The sequence below is a fragment of the Puma concolor genome, unplaced genomic scaffold (assembly GCF_028749965.1).
Source record: "Puma concolor isolate L17-30 unplaced genomic scaffold, mPumCon1.1.hap2 unalloc_scaffold_26, whole genome shotgun sequence".
NCBI classification, from domain to species: Eukaryota; Metazoa; Chordata; class Mammalia; order Carnivora; family Felidae; genus Puma; species Puma concolor.
In genome coordinates, this window is record NW_028240232.1 from 338,866 (window position 1) to 366,507 (window position 27,642).

At 41.8% G+C, this 27,642-nt stretch overlaps 2 protein-coding genes across 2 annotated transcripts in view; both read left to right on the forward strand.

The window, feature by feature from the left end:
• Positions 1–8,786, forward strand: part of LOC147571472 (uncharacterized) — a 32,787-nt gene extending 24,001 nt beyond the window's left edge. The window contains exons 10-14 of the mRNA XM_086696356.1: positions 5,537–5,646; positions 6,640–6,689; positions 8,228–8,282; positions 8,362–8,501; positions 8,603–8,786. The gene's annotated coding sequence lies outside the window, so the exon portion shown is untranslated. The remainder of the gene's footprint in view (positions 1–5,536; positions 5,647–6,639; positions 6,690–8,227; positions 8,283–8,361; positions 8,502–8,602) is intronic.
• Positions 1–27,642, forward strand: part of LOC147571473 (leucine-rich repeat-containing protein 37A2-like) — a 50,541-nt gene that overhangs the window by 1,784 nt on the left and 21,115 nt on the right. The window contains 3 exon segments of the mRNA XM_086696358.1: positions 9,758–9,829; positions 15,455–15,526; positions 20,442–20,522. Of these exon segments, the coding sequence (XP_086552484.1) occupies positions 9,758–9,829; positions 15,455–15,526; positions 20,442–20,522 (225 nt within the window).

A 27,642-nucleotide genomic window follows, 5' to 3' on the forward strand; every position in this document is an offset into this window, starting at 1 on the left:
AGCTCTTGCAGTGAAAGTTGACTTCCCTGGTCATCAGGTAGAATCTCCATTAGCTGTCAATTCTGAGTAACAACCTTTAAGAACCAAACTAAACCTTTGGGTTGCTGACCTCTCCCTAACATGCTCTGGTATCCCTTGTACACGATCAAAATGTTGTAGCTGTACTTTGCCTTAAGGGGAATTGTATTGTCTATAAGGGACATGGGCCAGTTTCTGCCAATAAACTGTCCAAGCGCATTCTCTCCCTCCCCCTCCCCCTCCCCCTCCCCCTCTCTCCAAAGCATTGTTCATTGTATCTGGTGGGATTTTGTTTCCGGGGAGTAGACACTGGCCTTGTTTCTAATATGAAGTATCAGCTATAGTCCATGGTCTCTATTCCAGAACTCACACTGACCTCTACCTAATGCCTTACTGTCTAGTCATCTGATTTTGAACATTGTTGTTTCCATAGTTTTAACTTCCTGTGTCATTATTCGTTAGTTCCTATCTCTTAAGATGATAGCGTTTTTGAACCACACAGTCGTTAACTTCATGTGTATTTTTTCACACATAGTTATGATTAAAAACTGAAGTGTGAGATGAGAAAACTTCTAGGAAAATGCTTTTATTTTCTGCTTTTATAAATAAAAAGAATGTCTAGTTATTGGGTGCTATCATTGGATACAGCTAGTTTTAGAACAAGGAAAATTCTGAATTGATCTTGTTAACTTTATTGATTTTTTAAATGTTTATTTTTGAGAGAGTAAGCAGGGGAGAGGCAGAGAGAGGGGGACAGAGGATCTGAAGTGTGCTCTGGTGCTTACAGCAGAGACCCCGGTATGGGGCTTGAACTCATGAAGCATGAGATCATGACCTAAGCTGAAGTCAGACGCTTAACTGACTGAGCCATCCAGGCGCCCTCTTTTTTTTTTTTTTTTTTTTTTTTTTCCAATCCTTATTCACTTTATTTCGGAAAGTGGTAAAATAGCTGTGGAATACAGACCCTGTGAAGAGATCACAGATGCCAGTACTGAAGACGAGCTACAGGATTTAATTCAAGTATGTGGAGATTAAAGTTCAGGGGTGACATAGCCACTGTAGCCATAATGTAAAGCAACCAGCAGAATTTGGAAGACTTTGGCATTAGCTCTTTGGGAAATGTGAAACTCAGAAACTGCTTTTGACTGCAGGGGATTTCTGGGGCTTTTCCTGAAGTCCTGATCCTTGGCTCTGACCCCTTATTTGAAATTTGGAGTGCAAATTTCATCAGAGCACTCCCACAGTTGTGGACATAGGAGAGGACACAAGCCTTTTAGAGCTCCCCTCAAACAGAATCTCAAGGATTTGGGAACAGAGTAACTATGGCCTTAAAAGTGATTATACTACAGCGTTTGAAACCATTATGTCATTCAAATAGGATGTGTCACCCAGATGTTGGCATCTCATATATATCTTGCATGAATATCTTGCTGAAGAACTTTTCTGTAAATCACTCACGTGGATGCCCTGAATTAGGGATTAAGTTGCCAAAATAATTTCTTTTTTTTTTTTAATATATGAAATTTATTGTCAAATTGGTTTCCATACAACACCCAGTGCTCATTCCAAAAGGTGCCCTCCTCAATACCCATCACCCACCCTCCCCTCCCTCCCACCCCCCATCAACCCTCAGTTTGTTCTCAGTTTTTAACAGTCTCTTATGCTTTGGCTCTCTCCCACTCTAACCTCTTTTTTTTTTTTTTTCCTTCCCCTCCCCCATGGGTTTCTGTTAAGTTTCTCAGGATCCACATAAGAGTGAAATCATATGGTATCTGTCTTTCTCTGTATGGCTTATTTCACTTAGCATCACACTCTCCAGTTCCATCCACGTTGCTACAAAAGGCCATATTTCATTTTTTCTCATTGCCACGTAGTATTCCATTGTGTATATAAACCACAATTTCTTTATCCATTCATCAGTTGATGGACATTTAGGCTCTTTCCATCATTTGGCTATTGTTGAGAGTGCTGCTATAAACATTGGGGTACAAGTGCCCCTATGCATCAGTACTCCTGTATCCCTTGGATAAATTCCTAGCAGTGCTATTGCTGGGTCATAGGGTAGGTCTATTTTTAATTTTCTGAGGAACCTCCACACTGCTTTCCAGAGCGGCTGCACCAATTTGCATTCCCACCAACAGTGCAAGAGGGTTCCCGTTTCTCCACATCCTCTCCAGCATCTATAGTCTCCTGATTTGTTCATTTTGGCCACTCTGACTGGCGTGAGGTGATATCTGAGTGTGGTTTTGATTTGTATTTCCCTGATAAGGAGCGACGTTGAACATCTTTTCATGTGCCTGTTGGCCATCCGGATGTCTTCTTTAGAGAAGTGTCTATTCATGTTTTCTGCCCATTTCTTCACTGGGTTATTTGCTTTTTGGGTGTGGAGTTTGGTGAGCTCTTTATAGATTTTGGATACTAGCCCTTTGTCCGATATGTCATTTGCAAATATCTTTTCCCATTCCGTTGGTTGCCTTTTAGTTTTGTTGGTTGTTTCCTTTGCTGTGCAGAAGCTTTTTATCTTCATAAGGTCCCAGTAATTCACTTTTGCTTTTAATTCCCTTGCCTTTGGGGATGTGTCGAGTAAGAGATTGCTACGGCTGAGGTCAGAGAGGTCTTTTCCTGCTTTCTCCTCTAAGGTTTTGATGGTTTCCTGTCTCCCATTCAGGTCCTTTATCCATTTTGAGTTTATTTTTGTGAATGGTGTGAGAAAGTGGTCTAGTTTCAACCTTCTGCATGTTGCTGTCCAGTTCTCCCAGCACCATTTGTTAAAGAGACTGTCTTTTTTCCATTGGGTGTTCTTTCCTGCTTTGTCAAAGATGAGTTGGCCATACAAAGATTACAGCTTTGTAGTAGAGGCTAAAGTCTGGGATTATGATGCCTCCTGCTTTGGTCTTCTTCTTCAAAATTACTTTGGCTATTTGGGGCCTTTTGTGGTTCAATATGAATTTTAGGATTGCTTGTTCTAGTTTCGAGAAGAATGCTGGTGCAATTTTGATTGGGATTGCATTGAATGTGTAGATAGCTTTGGGTAGTATGGACATTTTGACAATATCCTTCCAATCCATGAGCAGGGAATGTCTTTCCATTTCTTTAAATCTTCTTCAATTACCTTCATAAGTTTCCTATAGTTTTCAGCATACAGATCTTTTACATCTTTGGTTAGATTTATTCCTAGGTATTTTATGCTTCTTGGTGCAGTTGTGAATGGGATCAGTTTCTTTATTTGTCTCTCTGTTGCTTCATTGTTAGTGTATAAGAATGCAACTGATTTCTTGATTTCTGATACATTGATTTTGTATCCTGCAACTTTGCTGAATTCATGTATCAGTTCTAGGAGACTTTTGGTGGAGTCTATCGGATTTTCTTTTGGCTTCCAGTAGCATGATAAATAGTTCTCCATCCCCTCACTCTCAATCTAAAGGTGTCCTCAGGTCTAAAATGAGTCTCTTGTAGACAGCAAATAGATGGGTCTTGTTTTTTTATCCATTCTGATACCCTATGTCTTTTGGTTGGCGCATTTAATCCATTTACATTCAGTGTTATTATAGAAAGATACGGGTTTAGAGTCATTGTGATGTCTGTATGTTTTATGCTTGTAGCGATGTCTCTGGTACTTTGTCTCACAGGGTCCCCCTTAGGATCTCTTGTAGGGCTGGTTTAGTGGTGACAAATTCCTTCAGTTTTTGTTTGTTTGGGAAGACCTTTATCTCTCCTTCTATTCTAAATGACAGACTTGCTGGATAAAGGATTCTCGGCTGCATACTTTTTCTGTTTAGCACACTGAAGATCTCGTGCCAATTCTTTCTGGCCTGCCAAGTTTCAAAAGAGAGATCAGTCACGAGTCTTATAGGTCTCCCTTTATATGTGAGGGCACGTATATGTGAAAGGCTGCTTTCAGAATTTTCTCTTTATCCTTGTATTTTGCCAGTTTCACTATGATATGTCGTGCAGAAGATGGATTCAAGTTACGTCTGACGGGAGATCTCTGTGCCTCTTGGATTTCAATGCCTTTTTCCTTCCCCAGTGCAGGGAAGTTCTCAGCTATAATTTCTTCAAGTACCCTTTCAGCACCTTTCCCTCTCTCTTCCTCCTCTGAGATACCAATTATGCGTATATTATTTCTTTTTAGTGTATCGCTCAGTTCTCTAATTTTCCCCTCATACTCCTGGATTTTTTTATCTCTCTTTCTCTCAGCTTCCTCTTTTTCCATAACTTTATCTTCTAGTTCACCTATTCTCTCCTCTGCCTCTTCAATCCGAGCTGTCGTCGTTTCCATTTTGTTTTGCATTTCGTTTAAAGCGCTTTTCAGCTCCTCGTGACTGTTCCTTAGTCCCTTGATCTCTGTAGCAAGAGATTCTCTGCTGTCCTCTATACTGTTTGCAAGCCCAGCGATTAATTTTATGACTATTATTCTAAATTCACTTTCTGTTATATTATTTAAATCCTTTTTGATCAGTTCATTAGCTGTTGTTATTTCCTGGAGATGCTTCTGAGGGGAATTCTTCCGCTTGGTCATTTTGGGTAGTCCCTGGAGTGGTGAGGACCTGCAGGGCACTTCCCCTGTGCTGTGGTGTATAACTGGAGTTGGTGGGCGGGGCCGCAGTCCGACCTGATGTCTGCCCCCAGCCCACCGCTGGGGCCACAGTCAGACTGGTGTGTGCCTTCTCTTCCCCTCCTAGGGGCGGGATTCACTGTAGGGTGCGTGGCCCATCTGGGGTACTTGCACACTGCCAGGCTTGTGATGCTGGGGATCTGGCGTATTAGCTGGGGTGGGTAGGTAAGGTGCACGGGGGCAGGAGGGGCAGGCTTAGCTCGCTTCTCCTTAGGTGATCCACTTCAGGAGGGGCCCCTCTTCCGTGGGCCTCTCGTCTGCGCTTGGCTCTGGAGACTCCGTTCTGCTATTCCTCTGGCGGTTTTCTGTTTATTTAGGCAGGTGTAGTTGGGATCTAAGTGATTAGGTCCCAAGTTTAAACGTCCAATCTTTCCAAAAAATTGGAAACTGCCCAACAGCAGGAGAAGAGCTTAGACGAGGTTGAGAGTGTGGGGAAAAAGTTCCTGAGAGTGAACAAGGTCATCAAGGGCCCAAAGGGCATACGGAAAAGGCACTTAAAAGAACTGAGACGTCAGAACATCCAGAGGAAACAGAACGCCCAGCCGTCTGTGGAGAACATGGCCAAGGAAAGAAGGCTCAGGAGACCATCCCCAGGGGAGCTTCACGCGGCGCACAGGCCCAGCAAATTAGTGGGCAGCTCCTTCAATACAGAAACTTCCTTCATAGATGAGCACAAGGCAGCGGTCTCTTCTTTCATGAAGCAATACTCCTTGGACAGGCCTTCTGCCACCCCCGCTCCCAAGGAAAGAAGGCTCAGGAGACCATTCCCAGGGGAGCTTCACGTGGCACACAGGCCCAGCAAATTAGGGGGAAGCTCCTTCAATACAGAGTCGTTAAAGAATAGTTAACTTTCATCCTATCTCTGTTTTCTAAAAAAATTTTTCTTTCCCCTTTTTTTTTTAGCTCACAAAAGAAGTTCCAGGCTATGGCTATAACAACAAACTCATCTTGGCAATATCTGTGACTGGTAGTAGTTTGTGACGGTTTTGATCATAGTTTTCTGTCTCATTGAGGTAAGGAGAACAATTAATTCAGATTCCCAGACTATATTCCTTCTTTATAATAGATTCAGAACCCACAAACTGAAAATCAAAGCCACTTTCCCACCTATCACGACCTGATATCCCTCTTCAGTCTGGAGGAAGGAGATAGGCTTTGTCCTTTCATTGCAAAGTATATTCCAGGGATTTTAAAAGGAACCCCACTGCCGGGAGACATCTGTGGATTGTAACCAAGATAACAAGCCATTAGCTTGTTCTGAGACATTAGGTCTAAGAAGGCCACAGTTGACACGATAGTAAAATTTCTTCAACTCAAAAAAATTATGTCGATTCGATGCACTCACCAGTCATCCTCCTCCTACCACTGATTTCTTTCCTCGTTGGCTAAAATGGTGAGAGAGAAATAGTCTTCACCTTCATGGAGCTATCAGTCATCTCGGAAGAAAGGGCATGGCTTAGAGATAAAAGTGTCATCTTGTTGATTAATTAGATGTACCTACAGCTCTCTCCTCCACTTCGCAAGGCATTGTGTAGACAGGTTCAGTTAAAACCCTGCAGCTAAAATCCTGCATCAGGCTACTCAAAGCTTGTCATAATTACAGTTGCCTATTCCTGGAGCTTGCCTGTTTACCTTTTATTCAATTATGTATGAATTGAATATATATTCAATATATTTATTCAAATATACATCCTACTCTTGTCCTTGACTTTAAAACAGTGCTGCTGTTTAGGTTTCTGGTAGACACTTTTCTTTTCCTCCTCCCAAGAATTTTTATTAGGAATTATCTGTTGAATGTTATCTGAGACAGTCAGTAAAATGTATTACCAGCTGCACACAAGTTAGGTGTTATTGAAGAGTCAAAGGACTATTAAACAAATTCCTGTCCTAGGAAAAGTTATCATCTCACTGGGTAGAGAAGACCTAAAATGCAAAGGAATGAATAAAGATTTGGAGGGAGTGGTTATTGTGATGGGTAACTGTGATCATGTTCTCTTCCAAAACAGATTCGTTCTCATAGAGCAGCAGCCAAGGAAGGTAAAGAAGGAAGCTCAAGGTAAATATTAGTCTGGCAATCGTTAAAGTAGAATTTTAGAACTAGATTTTCAAACTCATCTATTTCAATCCCCTTGTTTTACAGCCAGGAAATCACCAAAGGCAGAAAGAATACATATTTGGCCTAATGCTTTGCCTGGATCCCGCAAAGTTAGCTGCCCAGCCAAACCCGAGTTAGAATGGGGCTGGCACAGAGCACCTGCTCACTAGACCTTTAAAGAAAGATCGTGGGGGGACGGGGGTGGAAATGTTCAGACCCGTTGCTCTTGGCGGTGGGCATCGGGCCTGGCCACAGACCTTCTCAGAGGCTCTGGAGAAGGGATAGGGAGGGCCAAAAGTCGTGGGGTGAAGGGGCTAGTCTTCAAGCATGATGGAAGGTGGAATACATGAGTCCGTCCTATAGAGTGGGGGGGAGACTTCCTTCTTCCTCCTTCTGGTTTTCGAGGCCCCGCTCTCCATTCCCTTTATCCAGACCCAATAGAATTTGAACTGGGAGAGACCTTAGATAATCATTTATCTCTTCCTTTTATAATAATGAGATGGAGAAGGAGAAAAGGAAGATGTCTTGCCGGACGGTTGTATCACTAGTACCACTAGAACCAGAAAGAAGATGGTTCCTTTCCAGTTGGGCATGTCTCTGACTACACTGTTCTTGGGCTGTGAACTGCATTTTATGTCACAACTCAGTGCACACATACCGTATAGACATAAGTCCCTTCTAAAACAAACTTACCATACACTCTGATTCTTTCTGTTCTGTTTGAGTTTATTATTTATTTGGGGGGGGGGGTGGAGCAGAGAGGGAGAGAGAGAGAGAGAGAGAGAGAGAGAATCCCAAGCAGGTTCTACACTATCAGCACAGAGCCAGACACAGGGCTCAATGTCACAATCTGTGAGATCATCACTTGAGGCAAAATCAAGACTTGGGCTGCTCACCTGACTGAGCCACCCAGGTACCCCCTATTCCGTTTGTATGCAAAAAGAGTATTTTGTGTTTTAGCGCTAGCCGTGTGTTTTAAGGTGATTTCACGACCCACTCCCTCATCTGCCTGCAGTGTGACAGTCAGTGAGCTAGATAACTGCTGGTTGGACTCAGGCATTCACTCGGTGCGATTCATCTCGTAAGGTAAAGCAGCTAGGAAAATGGAAAACCTCCCCACCCGCCAGCAAATGATGCCTGGGAGGCTAAGCCTGGCGGGGACGGATGTAAAATGCTTCTGGAGAGAGTTAGGTGCTTCTGCCGTGTGGTCACCCAGTTTGTTGACTGCACAAGGGCACTTGGCCAAGGGCCAGAAGGGGAGCAGGGTGAAAATCCTGCCTATACTTCATGTCAAGTTACATACAAAGGTCTCCCAGGGACACTGTGGGGCCATTATGGACAGACACAGGACAATTCTGAAAGCCCAGCATGTATGGAATTATTTCTGAGATCCCAGGTCTGTGTTGATTTTGCTTGCTAATAAGACTGGAGAAATACATTGTGAGAGGCATGGAAAATGGTACGAATCACTAATTGTCTGTGTGTGTGTTTCCTTCAAGGGGCTGCTTTGGATCTGGGCTGCATAACAGATGCTCAAAGGAAAGTGACATTCAGGTAAATCTGAGGAGGATAAAGTACCGTGGCTGGAGAAGGCAGGGGAAACGGACCTAACATTGTCCTTTCTGTTTTCTAGGAGGGCTTTTTCTGGAGAAGGCGGCCACTTTGGCTTAGGGACATGTACAGACCTCTCAATGCCACACGCAATAAAAACATGGCACAGAAGCTACACAAGGATTCTTCTCAGGAAGAAGAGATTTTCCACATGGAACTAGGGTACGTGATTGGGGAAGATTTTCTCTAAAATGGGGAAATTATGAAGAGTCGAATTGTTCCTTTCGACAGTCAAAGCCTTGGCATTCTTCTCCTTTTCCCAGGGAGGCTGGCAAAGCCACAGCAGAGAAGGCCACAGATTCCACTACTGAAGAGCTGGGTGACGAGAGTGAGACACTGTGTGAGGTTGTCACAGAGTGAACGCCGTCCTGCCTCAGGCCACCTACAAAGTTTACTTTCCGATACTGGCTTCTCAGCATTGCTTGTAAAATACTTGTTTTTCTCATATTGAAATGTAGAAATCCATGACCAGTTCTAGCCACGTGGTAAGGAACTAAAACGTAAACAGTTCAGAATTTATCTACAGACAACAGGGGCCACGGGCGAGAGAAGCAGGACTGAAGCCAGAGTCCCTCGTGGTAGCCAGGATTTCTGCAAGACACAAATGGGCAAAGTAGGGTGAATGGGGCGTCTTTCCCTCATTTCCCTGATACAGTCAGTCTCTGGAAACCGGACAACGTATCTTCAAGGGGCTTAGACTATTAAGTTCATTCACAGCTTATTCTGGTGCTCTCTCCCCTGGCTCACCAAATACCAGTTATTCACAACGCGCACAACAGCAGAGCTGTTAACTTATGACCTCCCAGACGCTAAGTCGCGCTTGTTGTCGGAACACAGTCCGTCAGGCCCCTCAGCTTTTGCCAGCCACACTCGGGGGCTCTGCTTGGCCGGCCAGCCGCCCCTCCGCCCCGGCTCCCTCCCGCCAGTCCGTGGAGCGCGCACCGCCTCGCAGTCCTTCCTACCCTCTTCCGTGGGCCTCTCGTCTGCGCTTGGCTCCGGAGACTCCGTTCTGCTAATCCTCTGGCGGTTTTCTGGGTTATTTAGGCAGGTGTGGGTGGAATCTAAGTGATCAGCAGGACGCGCGGTGAGCCCAGCGTCCTCCTACGCCGCCATCTTCCCTCTCTCCTCGCCAATATAATTTCTAAAAGAAAATACTCCAGAGTAATTAACAGGCATTATCTACCCAAGGAATGGAACAAATAGGAGGTTCAGGTTCTAAGGAGCTGCCTTGTTTGTGCCATTGGCCCCACGCTAGCTCTTTATTAATTGCACCACCTGGGATGCTGATAGCTGCAGAAAGTAGAAAGTTGGCATTTACTGCATTGGAATATTCCCCACAGGGTTGCCAGTGATTCTCTTATTTATTCCGTTCATTCCTTTCCTACCTATTCAAGGATCTGAACTGTGTTTCTTCACAGAAATTTCCAAGGAAACTCTATTTCTTACATTGATGAAAATGTATGGAAGGGATACCGTTGGGCTGAGAAACTGTGAGTATATTCTCTCCAAATACGAATACAAAAAAAAAAAAAAACAAAAAAACAAAAACAAAAACAAAAAAACTAACTGCATTCTAAGGTCCTTCTTGGTCCAGAACTTTGAAGTCAGTAGCTCTGAGGAAAGGTGTTTCCCCTTCCATATCCCAACTCAACCTCTACTGATTGCAATTCTGTGTTAATTTTTTTTTTAACGTTTATTTATTTTTGAAACAGAGAGAGACAGAGCATGAACGGGGGAGGGTCAGAGAGAGGGAGACACAGAATCTGAAACAGGCTCCAGGCTCTGAGCTGTCAGCACAGAGCCCGACGCAGGGCTCGAACTCACGGACTGCGAGATCATGACCTGAGCTGAAGTCGGCCGCTTAACCGACTGAGCCACCCAGGCGCCCCATCTGTGTTTATTTTAAAAATTAAATTTGGCAGGTTCCCTTTAAAATTAGAATCAATTTCAACTTATTTTCCATTATACAAGGAATACATGATTATAGTCTCAATATATAAAAATGAAATAACGGGGGGCCTGGGGGGCTTATTCGTTTAAGTGTCCAACTTCGGCTCAGGTCATAATCTCAACGGTTCGTGGGTTCAAGCCCCACGTTGGGCTCTGTGTTGACAGCTCAGAGCCTGGAGCCTGCTTCGGATTCTGTCTCCCTCTCTCTCTGCCCCTCCCCTGCTCATTCATTCCCTCTCTCTCTGTCTCAAAAATAAGTAAACATTAAAAAAAATTTTTTTTGATGAAATAACAGATATAGTGAACACCTGCCTTATGTTCTAATCCCCCCACTGCTGGGATAGCCACTACTCTGGATTTAGTATATATCCTTCCAGACCTTTTTCCATGCATTTGCCTACATACATATTTCCAGCAAAATAGGTTTGTTGTGTGATTTTCTTATCTTTTTTTTACAGAAATTGTAACATCCTACAACTCGATTCTTTTGCTTCGTGGTATGTCTTAGACTTTTTTTCTTCCAGTACATAGAGGGTTACCCCATCCATGCAAGCTGCTGCATAATATTCCATAGTATGAGTGTATTACGATTTAATAATTCCCCTCTTGATGGATGTTTAGGCTGTGTCCAGTTTTCTTATTACATGCATTGCTGCATGGACCACCTCATACATGCATCTTTGTGTACGTGGGTGGGTATTTCTGTAGAATAGATCCCTGGAAATGGAATTGTTGGGATGAAGACGATGTCGATATATACAATTTTAATTGCCCTCAAAAAAGTTGTGCCAATTTACACACCAATCCATACACCATGACAGCATTCATTTCCTCCTACCCTCCCACTCTTGGATATTCTCCATTTCTTGGCTGATCTGGTGGGTGAATAAAATGGGTCCCTTCTGAATTTGAATTTTTCTGATTACTTATACATTTAAATATCTCTGTATGTTTCCTGGGCATTTGTGTTTCTTGTCTGAATTTTCTGTCCTTTGCCAATTTTTTTGTTATCTTTTTTTTTTTAATTTTTTTTTTCAACGTTTATTTATTTTTGCGACAGAGAGAGACAGAGCATGAACGGGGGAGGGGCAGAGAGAGAGGGAGACACAGAATCGGAAACAGGCTCCAGGCTCTGAGCCATCAGCCCAGAGCCTGACGCGGGGCTCGAACTCACGGACCGCGAGATCGTGACCTGGCTGAAGTCGGACGCTTAACCGACTGCACCACCCAGGCGCCCCTGTTATCTTTTTTTTTTTTTTTTTTAATTGATTTGTAGAAAAAGTCAGTGTAGACACAAGTAATTTTGGAAACAATATTATACTCAAAGTAATTGACTGGCATTTTTCATGACAGATTGTGTGTCATATCATTAGTTCAACTTGGGTAGATAAGTCATAAATGACTTCTGAATTAATAATAAAAGACATAACAGTCATAGTAATCTAAATGTAGGGATTATGATCCCCCTGAAGTAGATTCCCCCCTGCCCCTTAGTCTGACAACCTTACTGGTAAGGGACAAATGGTAGAATAAGGTAGTTGTTTTCTTATGAATTTTATGAATTTCTTAAATACTATATATAGTTTATATTTTCTCATGATGGTATCTAACTTGGAGATCTTATTTCCCGAACTTGTAAGAAAAATGAAAGTAATTTGGCACAAGAAACAAGAGAGAGTGGAGAGAGTGGGTAGGCTGAGGGACAGGGGTAGGAGAAAAACTTTGAATTGTGTATTATATACCTTTGGAATTCTGAGCCATGCAAATATATATTACCTATTAAAAAAATAAACTGAAATTAAAAAAATATTTTTTGAAAAGCATGTATTTGGTAGTTTATATACTAGAACATGAATCTGGTAAGATTTGATGATTCTTAAAAAATTTTTAAATGTTTATTTATTTTTGAGAGAGAGAGAGAGAGAGCTAGCGAGCAGGGAAGGGGCAGAGAGAGAGGGAGACACAGAGTCCAAAGCAGGCTCTGAGCCACCCAGGTGCCCCAAGATTTGATGATTTCTAATTCAGCTTGAGGGTTATGCCTTGTAAGACAGAAGTTTTTAACTATGGGTCAATAGTCCCCTGGGGCAGGATTTTTAACCTTTTTTTCTATATATCAATTTTTAAAAAAAAATTTTTTTTAACATTTATTTATTGCTGAGAGACAGAGCATGAACAGGGGAGGGGCAGAAAGAGAGGGAGACACAGAATTGGAAGCAGGCTCCAGGCTCTGATCTGTCAGCAGAGAGCCCAATGTGGGGCTCGAACCCACGAACCGTGAGATCATGACCTGAGCTGAAGTTGGACACTTAACAGACTGAGCCACCCAGGCACCCTTCTATATATCGGTTGATGATCTGCAGAAGCTTATGTTCTTGAGATAATGTTTTCAAATGTATAATAAGTTAAAATATATAGGAAAAGGAAATTATGTGGAAATAGAGTTTTCAAAAATTTTTTAAAAAGATTAGTGATATAGCAATAAATCTGCTTCTGTTAGAATATTAAATAACAAAATATAATGGTAGGCCTACTAACTATTATAACTTCAAGGTACTGATGAAAATAAATGATATTTTGAGATATCCACGCCAAATATGTGATATGAAAATATCTGATTTCTGCTGGGGACCAAATTAACTATACTAATCTGTGGTTTGTTGCCTACATTCATAATGGAAGGAAATGCTAATTCTAGTTAGAGGTTTGTGAAAATAGAGATGTGATTTTATTTTCCATCCAAGTTTGGCACCCACAAATTCAGTCCATTCTATTCACGGACGTGAGCCCTAAAGGGATGGTCTGCAAATTGAAATTGCATGCACACCTTTGCACGTATTCAAGAAAGTGCAGTTTTCTAGGGAAAGGGTCCATTCCATAGCTTTTATGAAATTCTCAAAAGGTTCTTGTCTCAAAATATTGAGTCACAAATTGGGGTGGAGGTGGAGAAAGACATGTGTTTTCCTGTGAAGTTGTACTTATTCTCATAAATGATGATAAATGAATGATTTGTTTTAATTAAAAGTAGTATATTTGCAAATTGATACCTGTCACTTTCTGAATTCATTCAACAAATATTTATGGAGCATCTCCTATGTCCCAGGAACTGTTTTACATGCCATTGATATAAGCTCAAGAACAAAACTGACCAAATATCCCACTTGTCAAGGGGTTTACAAATATATAATATAAAAACAAATATGTAAATATAATAAATACATATAATTTCAAGTATTGGTAAGAAATCAGTGGCCAGATCTCTCAAGTTTTCTAATTTATTTTTTTTTAATTTTTTTAACGTTTTATTTTTCTTTTTGAGACAGAGAGAGACAGAGCATGAATGGGGGAGGGGCAGAGAGAGAGGGAGACACAGAATTGGAAGCAGGCTCCAGGCTCTGAGCCATCAGCCCAGAGCCTGACGCGGGGCTCGAACTCACGGGCCGTGAGATCATGACCTAAGCTGAAGTCGGCCGCTTGACCGACTGAGCCACCCAGGCGCCCCTCAAGTTTTCTAATTTATTCAACGACCATTTCTGCTGCTCATAGACTGAGTTTTTTACTAATGATAATACTTTTCATTCATATAATCTTGAGTTGGTTCTTTTTATTAGATGTACTGTTTACCTCTATCTGAGGATATATTAATGATGCTATTCCAAATTTTTTATAGTGTTTATTTTTGAGAGAGAGAGAGAGTGAGAGACAGAGTGCAAGTTGGGGAGGGGCAGAGAGAGAGGGAGACACAGAATCTGAAGCAGGCTCCAGGCTCTGAGCTTCAGCCCAGAGCCCAGTGCAGGGCTTGAGCCCATGGACTGCAACCTGAGCCGAAGTCGGATGCTTAACCGACTGAGCCACGCAGGTGCCCCATTAATGTTGGTATTCTCAAATCCTTTTGTGTTTTCTCTGTTAACTGTGTCATTGACTATAAGCTGTTATATTTGTTTTTTATTTTCTGTCCTGAATGGAATTGGCTTTCTCACTCCACATGGTCATTCCTGAGTGCAATTTATCTTTGTAGTTGAGATTTGACTTGCTTCTGTTTTCTGGTCCTAAGGAAGAGGTGAAATGAACCACGGGGCTTGTTATTGGTGACAGGTCCCCCTGAGAGTTAAAGAAGAGGTGGGAGGTGACTTCTAATGGCTAGTCAGAGTGTAGACCCTTCCTCCAGGGTTCTGGGACCCTGCCCCCTTCTAACACCAATGGCTCCTGCCTGGAAGAAAACACCCTTTGCTGCCAGATCCCAGGAGGAAGGATGTGGGGTTGATGTGCTGTCCTTGGTCCTACTGCAGTATCCCAGCTAATCACCCTGTAGGTGGCTCCAAGGCATTTCTGGTGGGGAGTGTTTATAGAGCTACTCCCTTGGCTTTGAGCTAAGGTTGTGGATTTTCTAATTGTATCTTTTCTAATCATTCTTAGGGACTTTGGTGGAGTTTGGAGTTTGGTAGAGACTTGGCATGTTTCAATCTGCCAGCTTGAAATAGCACAACCTCTTAGGAAGGCAATTTTGTACCCCTGTTAAATCCTGGAGAAACTTAGGCAAATGTGTACTAGGATATAAACAGAAAAATGTTCAAAGCAGCACTGTTTATAATAACTAAAAATTAGAAAAATCTAGTATCCACCAACAGTAGAATGAACAAATAGTGTTACACGGGTATTTACTCCATACTTATTAAACTGAGCATTTATGTTATGTGCATTTTATGCACATTTTTAGTTCTCACAGATACTTTTTGGTTGGGGAAAAAAATTAGATGGCCTTACTCGTAGCACTGATATGGTTATAAATAGGGCTTCCACAATAAAATTTGGGAAAAGAGAGGAGGAAGTGGCAGTTCTGTCCATGTTTTTGCCACTCAGGGCTGGGTTCTAACAGAGATTTTGTGATCCAGAGAGTAGGCATTAAATGTACATTTTGGTGTGAAGAGTGGATAGGGGTGTGTGTGTGTGTGTGTGTGAGAGAGAGAGAGAGAGAGAGAGAGGGAAAGGAGTATGTGAGAAGAAAAGATATGAATCAAACAGCAGAGGTCGCCATCCCTACATTAAATAAGAATTAGTGTATTTGGTGGCACCATTACCCAGGTTTCTCTCACATCTAGCGGTCCTGTGTAGCAAATTGTTGTAGTTATTTTGCATTTTGACACAGAAATGACCTTTTCATTTTGCAGAATTCTCAGTGAAAATTATCTGACCGAATTACATAAAGACACATTTGAAGACCTGCTATCCCTCCAGTATTTGTAAGTTAATCAGTTCATCATTTATTATGAGTTTTTAGTTATATTATTTATTAAAAAATACAGGGTTCAAGTTAGATAATTGCAACAATTTCTTCTAACAGTAGAATTCTATAATTCTCTCTATTAAATTCTATAACTCTGTAAGTCTGTGGGGACCCAGCCCATCTCTAGCATTAAATACCTCCTATGCATTTTCAACTTTTTAATTTTAAATTTTTTTTTCAATGTTTATTTATTTTTGGGACAGAGAGAGACAGAGCATGAACGGGGGAGGGGCAGAGAGAGAGGGAGACACAGAATCCGAAACAGGCTCCAGGCTCCGAGCCATCAGCCCAGAGCCTGACGCGGGGCTCGAACTCACGGACCGCGAGATCGTGACCTGGCTGAAGTCGGACGCTTAACCGACTGCGCCACCCAGGCGCCCCTCAACTTTTTAATTTTATAGACAAGATCTAGGAAAAAGCCCTTCAGTTGTAGAGGAAAAGGGGTAATGAGGTCTGAGCAATTATGGACACCCATATGAACCTTGTTATGTAAGTGTTCATATACCATCTGCCTTTATTTATATTTATTATTTATGGCCCATGGATCAAATCCTGTGTATGGTCTGTCTTGATACAACCTATGAGTTCAGAATGATTTTCATGTTCTTAAAAGGCTGTAAAAGAGAAAAGAAGAGAAAGAAACAGAATATGTGACAGAGACCATATATGGCCTGCAAAGCCTAAAATATTTACTGTGTGGCCTTTACAGAAAAGGTTTGAAACAGTTGGCTTGGTGAAATGAGAGGAATTGAAGTTAACCTCAAATTGTCACCTACAAGACAAGAAAATATAGAACACTTACATTAATTTGAATGCCATTAACCCAGAATTTTTAAATAATTTAATCTAAATGAAATATTTAAATATGAAATATTTAAGCAGGTGAATTATGTAAGCAGTATTACCAAGTACATATTAAATTATCAAGAGAACAGATTAGGGATTTCAGTGTGGGAAATTTTATTAGTTTATTTTTTTATTATTATTTTTTATGTAATTTATTGTTAAGTTAGCTAACATACAGTGTGCTCTTGGCTTCAGGAGCAGATTCCTGTGATCGGTGTGGAAATGCTTATGCCACCATAAAAATAGATGTTTAAAATGATGGTTAAGGGGTTGGGGCTCCTGGGTGGCTCAGTTGGTTGGGCGTCTGACTTTGACTCAGGTCGTGATCTCACAGTTTGTGGGTTCGAGCCCCGTGTCGGGCTCTGTGCTGACAGCTCAGAGCCCGGAGCCTGTTTCAGATTCTGTCTCCCTCTCTCTCTGCCCCTCCCCCACTCATGCTCTGTCTCTGTCTCTCTCAAAAATAAATAAACATTAAAAAAAAGATGGCTAAAGGGCACGTGGCTGTCTCAGTCATTAGAGTCTGCAACTCTTGATCTCGAGGTTGTAGGTTAGAGCCCCATGTTAGGTATAGAGATTACTTAAAAAAAATGAAATCTTTAAAAATATAATGATGGTTAAGTGGTATAGTTAGAAATGTTTACACTAAACAAACATCAGAAATGCCTCTAACTTTGCTAATTACAGAATAAACATCTCTCCAGCCTCATTGTCAAGGAAGAAATGTTTGCATATATCTCTGTACATTAGACATACAGAGATACTAATGTTCTTTGCTATGGAGGTTCAGTGTTTATTCTTTGCCCATGCCATCCAAAGCTGTGTATTTCATTAATCCTTTTTTTAAAAATTTTTTAATGTTTATTTATTTTTGAGAGAGAGAGAGAGAGAGAGAGAGAGAGAGAGAGACAGAGTATGAGCAGGGTAGGCACAGAGAGAGAGGGAGACACAGAATCCGAAGCGGGCTTCAGTCTCTGAGCTGTTGGCCCAGAACCCGATGCGGGGCTCGAATTCATGAACAGTGAGATCATGACCTGAACCGAACGAAGTCAGATGCTCAATCGACTAAGCCATCCAGGCGCCCCTCATTAATCCTTATTAATGATGTGCTTTAGAAAATAGATTCTTCTTGCAAATGTAGAAGGCTTAAGGGTAGTGAGTAAAAGGAATCTCATATGACACTAAAAATAGTCCTTCAAATTATCAAACCTTCCAAGTCTTAGGGGACAACCACTTTGTATTGGTCTTCTTGGCTACCTCTGCCATCTGGGCTCCAAACGTTACAAACACAGTTTGGAGAAAAACAAAAGAGACAAACTGCGCAATGGATTGGGCCTTTCATTATTTCTACTATGAGGTACTTTGTAAGCCAATTATTTCATGTTAGGTGAAGTGTTCTCATTCATTCATTCAAAAAAAATGTGAATCAAAACCTAAAAAAGAATGTGACGGGCCCTATGCCCAGTACCATAGGCACGCAGATGGTTAAGACAGGCTTCCCACCCTTGTAGGAACTCATGATTTCACAGGGAAAATAAACAGAAGCTTAAACCATAACGCATAAGCACTAAATGGATGATGAAGCACTGACAGAGTGCAGAAGCGGGAGCCACAAAGTCATAAAACCACATTTCTTTTCAGTCATTTTGCTCCTTCTACTCACTACCCAGCTGTTAATTTATTTTATAAATATTTGAGTTTGTTCTTTGTCCATGCATCAGTTTTAAACACAGTAGACAACGCAGATGAGCAAGACTAGTCCATACTTTCATGGAGTTTATGCCCAGAGGAAATGGAATGCCAGAATAACTATATTAAGAAGAAACTGGGGCACCTGACCGGCTGAGTCAGTAGAGCATGCGACTCTTGATCTCAGGGTCGTGAGTTCAAGCCCCAGGTTGGGCGTGGAGTCTACTTTAAAAAATTCAAAGAAGGAGAAGAAGGAGGAGGAGGAGAGGGGGAGGGGAAGAAATGGATTTGGGCAATGAGAAGTATAAGTTGTTTTTGGAACATAGAAGAGGGGGGAAGACTTCAAGTTGGATCAGGGAAGTTACTAGAGAAATGCTGTTTGAACAGAACCTTGAATGGCTATGACGTGTCATCGGATAGACATCTTGGGAAGAATATGCTTGCAAAATAGAGTGAGTGAAAGGCAAAATGCAGGAGAAATTTCTTTGGTATCTGTAGAGTAGGAAACTAGAGCCAGATTTAGGATTTTGAAGGCCTTGGATAATATGCCAAGCTACCGTGTTATCACAGCAGTGCTCTAGGACAAACTTTAGACTGCACCAGGGTCACTTGGAGGCCTTGTCAGAACACAGGTTCCACCTCCACAGTTCCTGATTCACTCAGTCCGGAGTAGAGCTGAGAATTTGCATCTTGAGTAAGTTCCCAAGTGACTCTGATATTTGAGAACCACTCCTGGAGAATTAATCTGGTGACTGTGTGCAGTATAGATTAGAATGGGAGAGACCAGAGATGACAATGCCAGCCAGAAGATGGTGGTACCCATGTAGGTGGAAAGTGAGGGACTCGGCTGAAATCAATGGAAATAAGAGGGTCAACTATAATCAAGAATGGGTGTTTCCAAATAAAAATCCAGTACCATGTTGTTTTTTTGTTGGCCCCACTTGCAACTGAAGCAGTTGATAAATTCATAGAGCGTTTAGGCAATGTACAACCAAAAATAAATTTCTATTAATATGATAATATAATTCTGAGTTCGTTCAAAGTTAGGTATTGATTAGAGGAGTAACTTCTTTTCAAGTTAAATGAAAAGGTATCTTTTATCTCTTCTGGTATTGACTTGGTGTCGAGAAATACAACGAAACCAGGAAGGTGTGCTAATGTGAGAATATCCCTTTTAATATTAGAAATTATATGTGGAGATCACAACTTTGAGCTCATAATTTAGAAATTGATGAGGCCACAGAAAGTCATTTAATCAATTCTTCTGCTCTCAGGAAAGATTACTTCCAAGATCTATCAAGATCTATAGTTGTATGTTTTATGTATGAAGATCACAAAGGTGAGACTCTTAAGAAAGGTGAGGGCAGGGTTAGGGGCTCTGGAAGGTTCAAATAACAATTCCTAATACTCAGAGTTTAGCCAAAAGCTACTTATTCAATACTATCATCCTACTAATTAGATATCTTATAGCTAATTGAGGCAATATTTTCCTTTTCCTTTTCCTAGAGATTTATCCTGCAATAAAATACAATATATTGAAAGACGTGCATTTGAATCCCTACCTTTTTTGCAGTTTATGTAAGTTACAAATATAATTTCATTATATTTGGAATTTTTATTAAACTTAATTGTAAACCTCTTTGTTATTCACTTTGAATGAATGAAACTTTATTAGTCGAAAGCTACTAAAATTATGTAGCAAATCTTTTTTGTCTGTGGCAAAGTTTGGTGTGAGAGTTATTATAGAGGTCAGAGTGAATCGTTCTAGAGCAGCAGTTCTCTGCCAGGGTGCTTTTGCATCCAGGTGACACTTAGTAGTGTCTAGAGACATTTGTGATTGTCAGACTGTAGATGTGCTGCTGGCATCTAGTGGGTGGAGGCCAGGGCTGCTGTCACACCCTACAGTTCACAGGGCAGCACCCCCCCCCCCATAACAAAGATTATCCAACCATAAATCTCAACAGTGCTAAAGTTGTGAAACATTTTTCTAGAGAAATAAACTTACTTCTCTAGAAAAAAATACTTACTTAACACAAGTATTTATTGAGCATTTACTGATTTGTATCTAATGCACCACATGTATAAACATGAAAGTATAAATCTTTCATGCAAATATTTTTTTAAAAAGGCAAGCATCTTTCATAGTGAGATTTCTTTAGTGTATGGAGATTGTATTGTGGTTATGTTTCGTTATCTATAAATTAGAATCACTGCCAAAGGATAAATATTCTGAAAATATCTTGTTTTTCTTCTTCGTTTGTGTCTTGTTTTTTTTTGTTGTTGTTTTGTTTTGGTTTGGTTTTTTTTTTTTTTTTTTTTTTTTTTTTTGGTGTGTGTAGAAATCTTGGTTGCAATTTACTCACCAAACTGAACTTTGGAACATTTCAGGCCTGGCATGGAATGCAGTTTTTACACAAGCTGTAAGTGAAACAGAAAATGAATACATGTAAAAAAAAAAACCAAAAAAAACTACATGTAAAAATATCATACAGTGATTGGTTAGGTGTGTGTTAATAAACCCAGTATGAATTCTGGAAAGTAGGTCTTAAAATCCATTTTTTTTTTCAAATGAGGAAACTAAGGTACAAAGAGGCCAAGAGACTTGTCTTAACTCCTAAATGGCACTCTCTGCCCTCCCTCGTACCCAGCTTTGTGTGGGCAGTGAAGGCCCCAAGCAAGTAACACCCAAGTCAGTATTATCATGGGAATTCGTGACAGTGATGCTTCCCCAAGGTGTGCGTGGTCCTTGAAATCCACTTCTGAATTTAACTTTGATTCTGGCTCACGTGCAAGTTTCCTGTGCAAAAGAGAACTGCGAAGAACTAAGTTTAGCACAGAGTTCTCCAGGCAGCAAAAGGTGTGGGTGCTTCCTCAGCCATCAGGAAAGCAGCAAGAACTCCTGAACACCTGCCACAGGGCACTGCTCTCCATGTGCTTTCTTTCCTGACCACTCTTCAGTTAAGAAGTGTGTGACTCCCTTTCAGCAGGGACATTCTGTGATTTCTCTGTCAAAAAGCAAATCATACTGGGCATGTTCAGTGGCCTGAGGGGGATGTTGAGACTCAAGGTTGAAGACCCTCCACTAAAGCAGACGCTGGAAAAGACTGGCTCACTGTCTTGTGGTTCAGAAATCCGATTTCACAGCTTATCTTCCGTTAGATGAAAGTGTTTACGGTGTGTCTGGAGCTGGAGTAAGTTCCTGCGGGTGCCCAAGAGCAGGGGCCTCCTCTCTCATTAATTTGCTGATGCCTAACTTGGGGAAAGAATACTGAGGGTCAGTTTTTTGTTTTGCCAGCATGCCAGAGAACGGGCTCATTGAGTTTCTCCACCAAGAGGTTTTAGTGGTGTCAATATAATGTCTTAAAAGTCACCACCTCTACTAAGCATCTTATAACACCAAGAGTCTCTTCTAAGAATCTGAATTTCATAGTTATGTAGGCAATACAGGACAAAATAGGGTGGAATCCGTTGATAACAATGAATGAATTCATTGAAAAACAATCCGTGCCACGCGCACTCTATGTCGACAATGTACTAAGTACCGGGGGTACAAAGAATATACAGGGACTGTCCCCAAGAATCTTTCATACTGGAAAAAGGAGAAAAAGATGGCCTTTTTCTTGTAATTTACTAAGATATTTGTAAACTGATGGAAACCCCTGTCTTGCCCGACTGAGATCTCTATCAGTTAACCATTTGTTTTCTTTCCTTTCCTTTGTCCTCCAGCAGCCAGAATGACACATATCCCACCTGGGGCGGGGGCATGTGCTAATTTGTATTTTGCCCTCAACTTGCCCCATGCTCCCTCATCAATCTTACATGACAGAGAAAGGTAATTAAAGAACCAGAGCTAGCTGGTATTGAGAATAAATTAATACTCATGCCATGTGTGTTATGCCCAGAATTCGTGATCCCCAAATACCGCCAGGGAGCCGAGTCCGGTGTAAAAGCAAAAGAGCCTTTATTGGAGCTAGCTCGAGCTCAATCCCCTACCTGCACTGTCGAAGCTGTGAGATACCCGGGAGAGAGAGCCAGTTTCAAAAGGACAAAGGTTTTACTGGTGCCTAGTGGCAGTTGGTGAGGTAATGGCTGCGGCCTCAGCTGATTGGCTGGGGAAGGGTCCTGGGGAAGAGTCCTGTTAGGCAGTTGGGGGGGGGTTACTCAAGGGGAGGAGGTGTGGTCAAGGTGAAGGACACAGAACAAGATGGAGTCGGCCGGTGTAGGCCCGCCCTTTCAATGTGGTTTGAATAGAGCTGTACTACTAAAACGAATTCACAGTTAACTTCCAAAACATTATCACAGTACAGTAAGTGTGTATTGGAGGTTGGGCTCCTTGTTTGGGGCCAAACTTTTCTTTTCTTTTTTCTTTTTAACGTTTATTTATTTATTCTGAGAGAAAGAGAGCGTGCGCAGGGGAGATGCCATCCCGTGAATTCAGTCACGTTATTACCTATGTGACTTATTACTGGGGTGTTTATAAGTTGAAACAGTATTTTCTCCAGCATTAAATAAGTTTGTAAACCTTTTGGGCCCCAGCTGAGGTGGATTTATCTTGAACTGACTGAAGCTTAAACTTCAGGTCTCCTCACTTACATAGGCCCCTTCCAAAGTCTTGGGAGGGACCCTCGCAATTCCTGTACGCATAATTTTGCATGTTTTGATGAGGCAGGATTTCCCAAAGTAGATGAGGTTCAGACCCTACAAGGCCTTGATTCACCCCTGGGTTTCAGGTAATTATATCTCAGTAAGTTTTTTGAATGAAGCCTCTTAAGTTATTGATAAACACTGAGTGAACACGTTAGCGGTGTGGTAAAGTCTATTTTGAATCTGAAATCCACCTCAAAGCCATGCCAAGAGTTTATTAATAAGGTACCACTTTTTGAATGGTAGTAATAATCCTGTTTCTTTCAGATGAAATCAGGAATGAAATATATTATGGAAAACCAACAGTGGTTGATAATCCTAAATGTTAAGTATAGTTTTTTTTTTTTTTCCTGACTTTAAAGTGCTTCTCCTTCATTCACCTACACAGGTCCAGACTGGTGGCTTATTTTAAAAAATTCACTTCATTGGTTCTAACAGTACGAGCTCCATGATTTTAGAAGCTGAAGGACTCTACGATGTAGAAAGGCTGTACCTTATCGGGATAGAGCACATTCACATGCTGGCTCGTCTGTGGCGCATCCGTATTGTGCCAAGAACATAAGCTCTAAGGGAGAATAAGGAAAATCTAAGCCTTGCCCCTGTTGAATTATTGTTGAGAATATCATTGAGGTAGGTGTGGCCACCCTCTGAAGGCAAACTCGAGCCCCAGTCACAGACACGCCCTAACGCTCCCCCAGTCAACCGGCATCTGCTTCCTTTTAGACAGCTGTGTGCCCACAAAAGTTGACACACTTCAGGATATTGTCATCGCTTTTTGGTATGTACTGGAAATCCTGGCAGCTTCTTCTCAGATTCAGAAAGGCATAAACGTTAAGGATGAAGATAACAACTCAGGGCTGTCCTTTTGGGGTGATTTAGGGTAACTTTTATTATTTTCCGTGTGTGGTAGTTCAAAAGCTTTGCCATAGTCATACCCAACTATTACTTTTCTTCTCCCAGCTGCATCTGAGTCTTCCCACGTATATACCAAGGCATCTTCTTTCTCTGGGAAGCATGGTAGTTGCTCCTCCGCCCCATATCATTTCTTTAATACCGACCTCTATTAGGTATTTACTGCGCTCCGGCACTATGCTAAGACCTTTCGCTTGTGCTGCAAGTAAGACAATGTGTCTTAAACTCTTAGAATAGAGCCTGGCACGTGGGAAGTGCTCCGGACGTGGCCCCTCACACGGCACTTCATTTTCGTTTTTCCAGCAACTCTTGTGACACAGGTAGTATTATCCTCATTTTGGGGATGAGGAAGTTGAAACTCAGAGACATCGGGTGACTTGCCTAGGTTCACACTGTCAATAAGTGACAGAACCACTTCAGAAGCTTCGCGAGTAATACAATTCCGCATTCCCTGGCACTAGGTAGGACCTGAATGACAACTGGCCTTTTGGGCGTCGTCCCTTGGAGTCAGCTTCTCACTGGAATAGGACCTTTCGAGCAGGGAGCTCCTTTTCCCTATGCTTCTGGAGTTCCTGGCCATGCCACCTATGGGCATCCCCAGGCTTCCTGCTCACCGCCTGGTGCAACTATCACATCGTCACTGCTAGGCACCCACTCTGTGCCCAGCCTTATGCTAGGTGCTTTGCACATGCTCTTTCCTTTAATCCTCAAGTTGCCTTATGAGGTAAATGCTGCTAAAAGGACTCGGAGACGTTCGTTACTTAAGTCCCTTCACCAGGAAGTGACAGCCAGAATTCAGACCTAGGTCTGCCTGATTCCAGGGCCCTTGCTTCTTGGGCTGGTCCTCACTGCCAGAAACTCCTCTTCAAGGCTATTCTCAGAACTTTAATTAAAACATAGGCTCACCATTTCAGATTCTTTAGGCTTCGCCCCTCCCCCCGCCCAACCCCTGAGAAAGGATTTACGTGATGCCCTTAGATGTCTTGCATTGAGGAGCTTCCCATGGGGAGTCACGTTCTCATGGCTCATGGACCTATGTAGATGAATAAAGGAAAGGGGTTATTCTATCCCCAGGTACTTCAAACAGACTGGAATAGGGTCTAGATCACTCCACTTATCTCTTCAACTGCTTTCCTCCAACGAGCCAGTTTTCCCTCCATGCCTTGGGATTCCAGCGTAGAGAGTTTGGAGTTTGTCCTATTTGAAATTTATTTTCACTGCCTGCTTTGGACATTTTTTCAGCTAAAGCTGTTAGGATTTCAGTACATTCAGGACAGTGGTGACAAGCTTCAGTCCTCAAGTCTTCTCTGTCTCCTCAGTTAATAGAAAGGAAACGTAGCCCATCTGTCTGGACCTCTGTAGAAGAATTTGGAGAAAAAAAAAATAACACGTAAGAAATGTTCCCTTATTTTGTGAGCTACCTTTAGTCTGTCCCGTTGCTCTGCAACAGAAAGCTTTTGCAAAAATACTTGAGTTTTCCTCTTCAAATAAGATACAGTTTTTTAAAAAACAAAAGAATACCTAGAACAGTATTTCTTCAACTTTGATTATGAGACAGTCTTTGAGGATAACTGTTGTTATGTTTGACTCCCATAAAGATAAGCCCACGAATATCCAAAAGCCAATAGACTGAGTCAGCACACCTTTTATCTGTAAGATGAGGGAATTGAACGGAAATGGAGATGATCTCTAGTGCAATGTCCACCGTTCGTTCGTATCGCAGTCTGTGGAAAAACAATTGCTGTCGGTCCAGCAGAGGTAACCTGTCGGGTCAGTTCTCATTCTCCCCTTGGCTCAGGCACAATAGCTCCATGAAGAAAAGGCGGCACTAAAGACAGGAGGAAATAGGATAATTTGGAGTGGCCTGTATTTTGTTTTCACTACAGATAAACACGGGGCATTCATCTCAGCAGGAGGGCTGCCTGGGTAAGAGGAAGCACTGAGCCGATGGGTATAAGGCCATGGGTGAGCTACCAGGAAAGAGGGGGGGACAGTGGGGGTAGAGCACTGAGATAGTTGGGGGGAAGGATAACGAACTACTAAATTGTTTTGGCTGCATAACTCTTCATAGTCTTTCTTAATAGGGAGCCGGGGGTGGGCGCGGGGTGGGGGGGGGGGGGAGCAGTGGGCAGGGGAAGACACACACGTGGAAGAGCTTACTTGCACAGAGCCCACCAGTAAGCTTGTAGGTATGAATGCCATTGTTATTGTTTCAAAGCCAAAGGACATTCAGAGCCTCAAGGTTGAGGAACTGTGTTTAACCAGACATGTGACACTCACGTTCTTTCTCTTCATAACATTGTCTGACTGGATATTAACTAGTGTTACACAAACCCGACATGTTAATGGGCCTGAAAAAACGTAGAAGAATGGGCTGGAATAGGAAGAATAGGGGAGTTTCCAAGGCAGGAACAAAAACGCATGGCTCCCAGCCGCACCGCTAACTCCCTCTGACCTCCGTTGTGGAAGAGTTTGAATCTTCGCTCCCCTTTTCTCCACCTACTAACATGTTTATCTTCTGGCAACTGGTTCTCTATTTATCACAACGTGGTTCTTTTTTTTTTTTTTTTTTTCAAATTGAGATATAGAATATGCATAATAGAATATGCAACGTTATAAAGTATATAGTGCAATGGTATACTTTGATAGACAGTAATCACTGCTAATTCCAGAACATTGTCATCACCCCCCTCAAAAGAAATACCATACCCATCAGCCTTTACTCCCCATTCTCCCCTCCCCCCAGGCCCCTGGCAACAACTAATTTACCTTCTGCCCCTATGGATTTGCCTATTCTGGACATTTCATCGAAATGTGTGTCTAGTTTCTTTCACATAGCTTGTTGGCTTCAAGATTTATCCGGTTGTAGCATGTTTCAGTACTTCATTCTTTTTTTTAATGTTTATTTATTTTTGAAAGAGAGCGCCCACACAAGCGGGGAAGGGGCAGAGGGAGAGGGGGACAGAGGATCCAAAACCACAGAGCCTGATGTAGAGCTCGAACTCATGAACTGTGAGATGACGACCTGAGCCAAAGTCAGATGCTTAACCGACTGAGCCACCCAGGTGCTCCAATCACATTTTGTTCATCCATTCATGAGTTATTGGACATTTGGATTGTTTTGACTTTTTGGCTCTTATGAATAATGCTGCTATGAGTATTCATGTGCAAGTTTTTGTGTGGTCATATGTTTTTAATTCTCTTGGGTACGTACCTAAGAGTGGAATTGCTGGGTCATGTAGTAACTCTATATTTAACCCTTTTGAGGAACTGCCAAACTGTTTTCCACAGTGACTGCACCATCTTACATTCCCACCAATGTATGAAGATTCTGGTTTCCCCAAATCTTGCTACCACTTATCATTGTCTCTCTGTTCGATCATAGCCATCTTAGTGAGTGTAGAGTAGTATCTCATTGTAGCTTTGATTTCTATTTCCCTAATGACCTAAGACATTGAGCATCTTTTCATGTGCTTATTGGCCATTCATGTATTTTCTTTGGCGAAATGTCTCTTCAAATCCTTTACCCATTTAAACATTAGATTATTTGTCTTTTTCCTGAGTTTTAAGAGTTCTTTATATATTCTGGATATTCTGGATACTAGACTTGTATCAGACATATGATAGTTTTGGGTTGTTTTTTTATTTTTAAATAAAGTCCAGCTTACCTATTTTTCCTTTGGTTTGTTGTGCTTTTTGTGTCATGTCTAAGAAACTGTTGCCTAAATCCAAGGTCATAAAGATTTCTCTCCTGAGAGTTTTATAGCTTGAGCTCTTCCATTTAGGTCTTTGACTCATTTTGAGTTAATATTTATATATGGTGTGAAGTGTAGGAATCCAACTCCATTATTTTGTATGGGGATATACGGTTGTCCCAGCATCATTTGAAAACACTAGTCTTCCCACATTGAATGGTGTTGGCACCCTTGTTGAAAATCAGTGGGCCATAAATGTGAGGATTTATTCCTGGACTGTCAGTTCTGT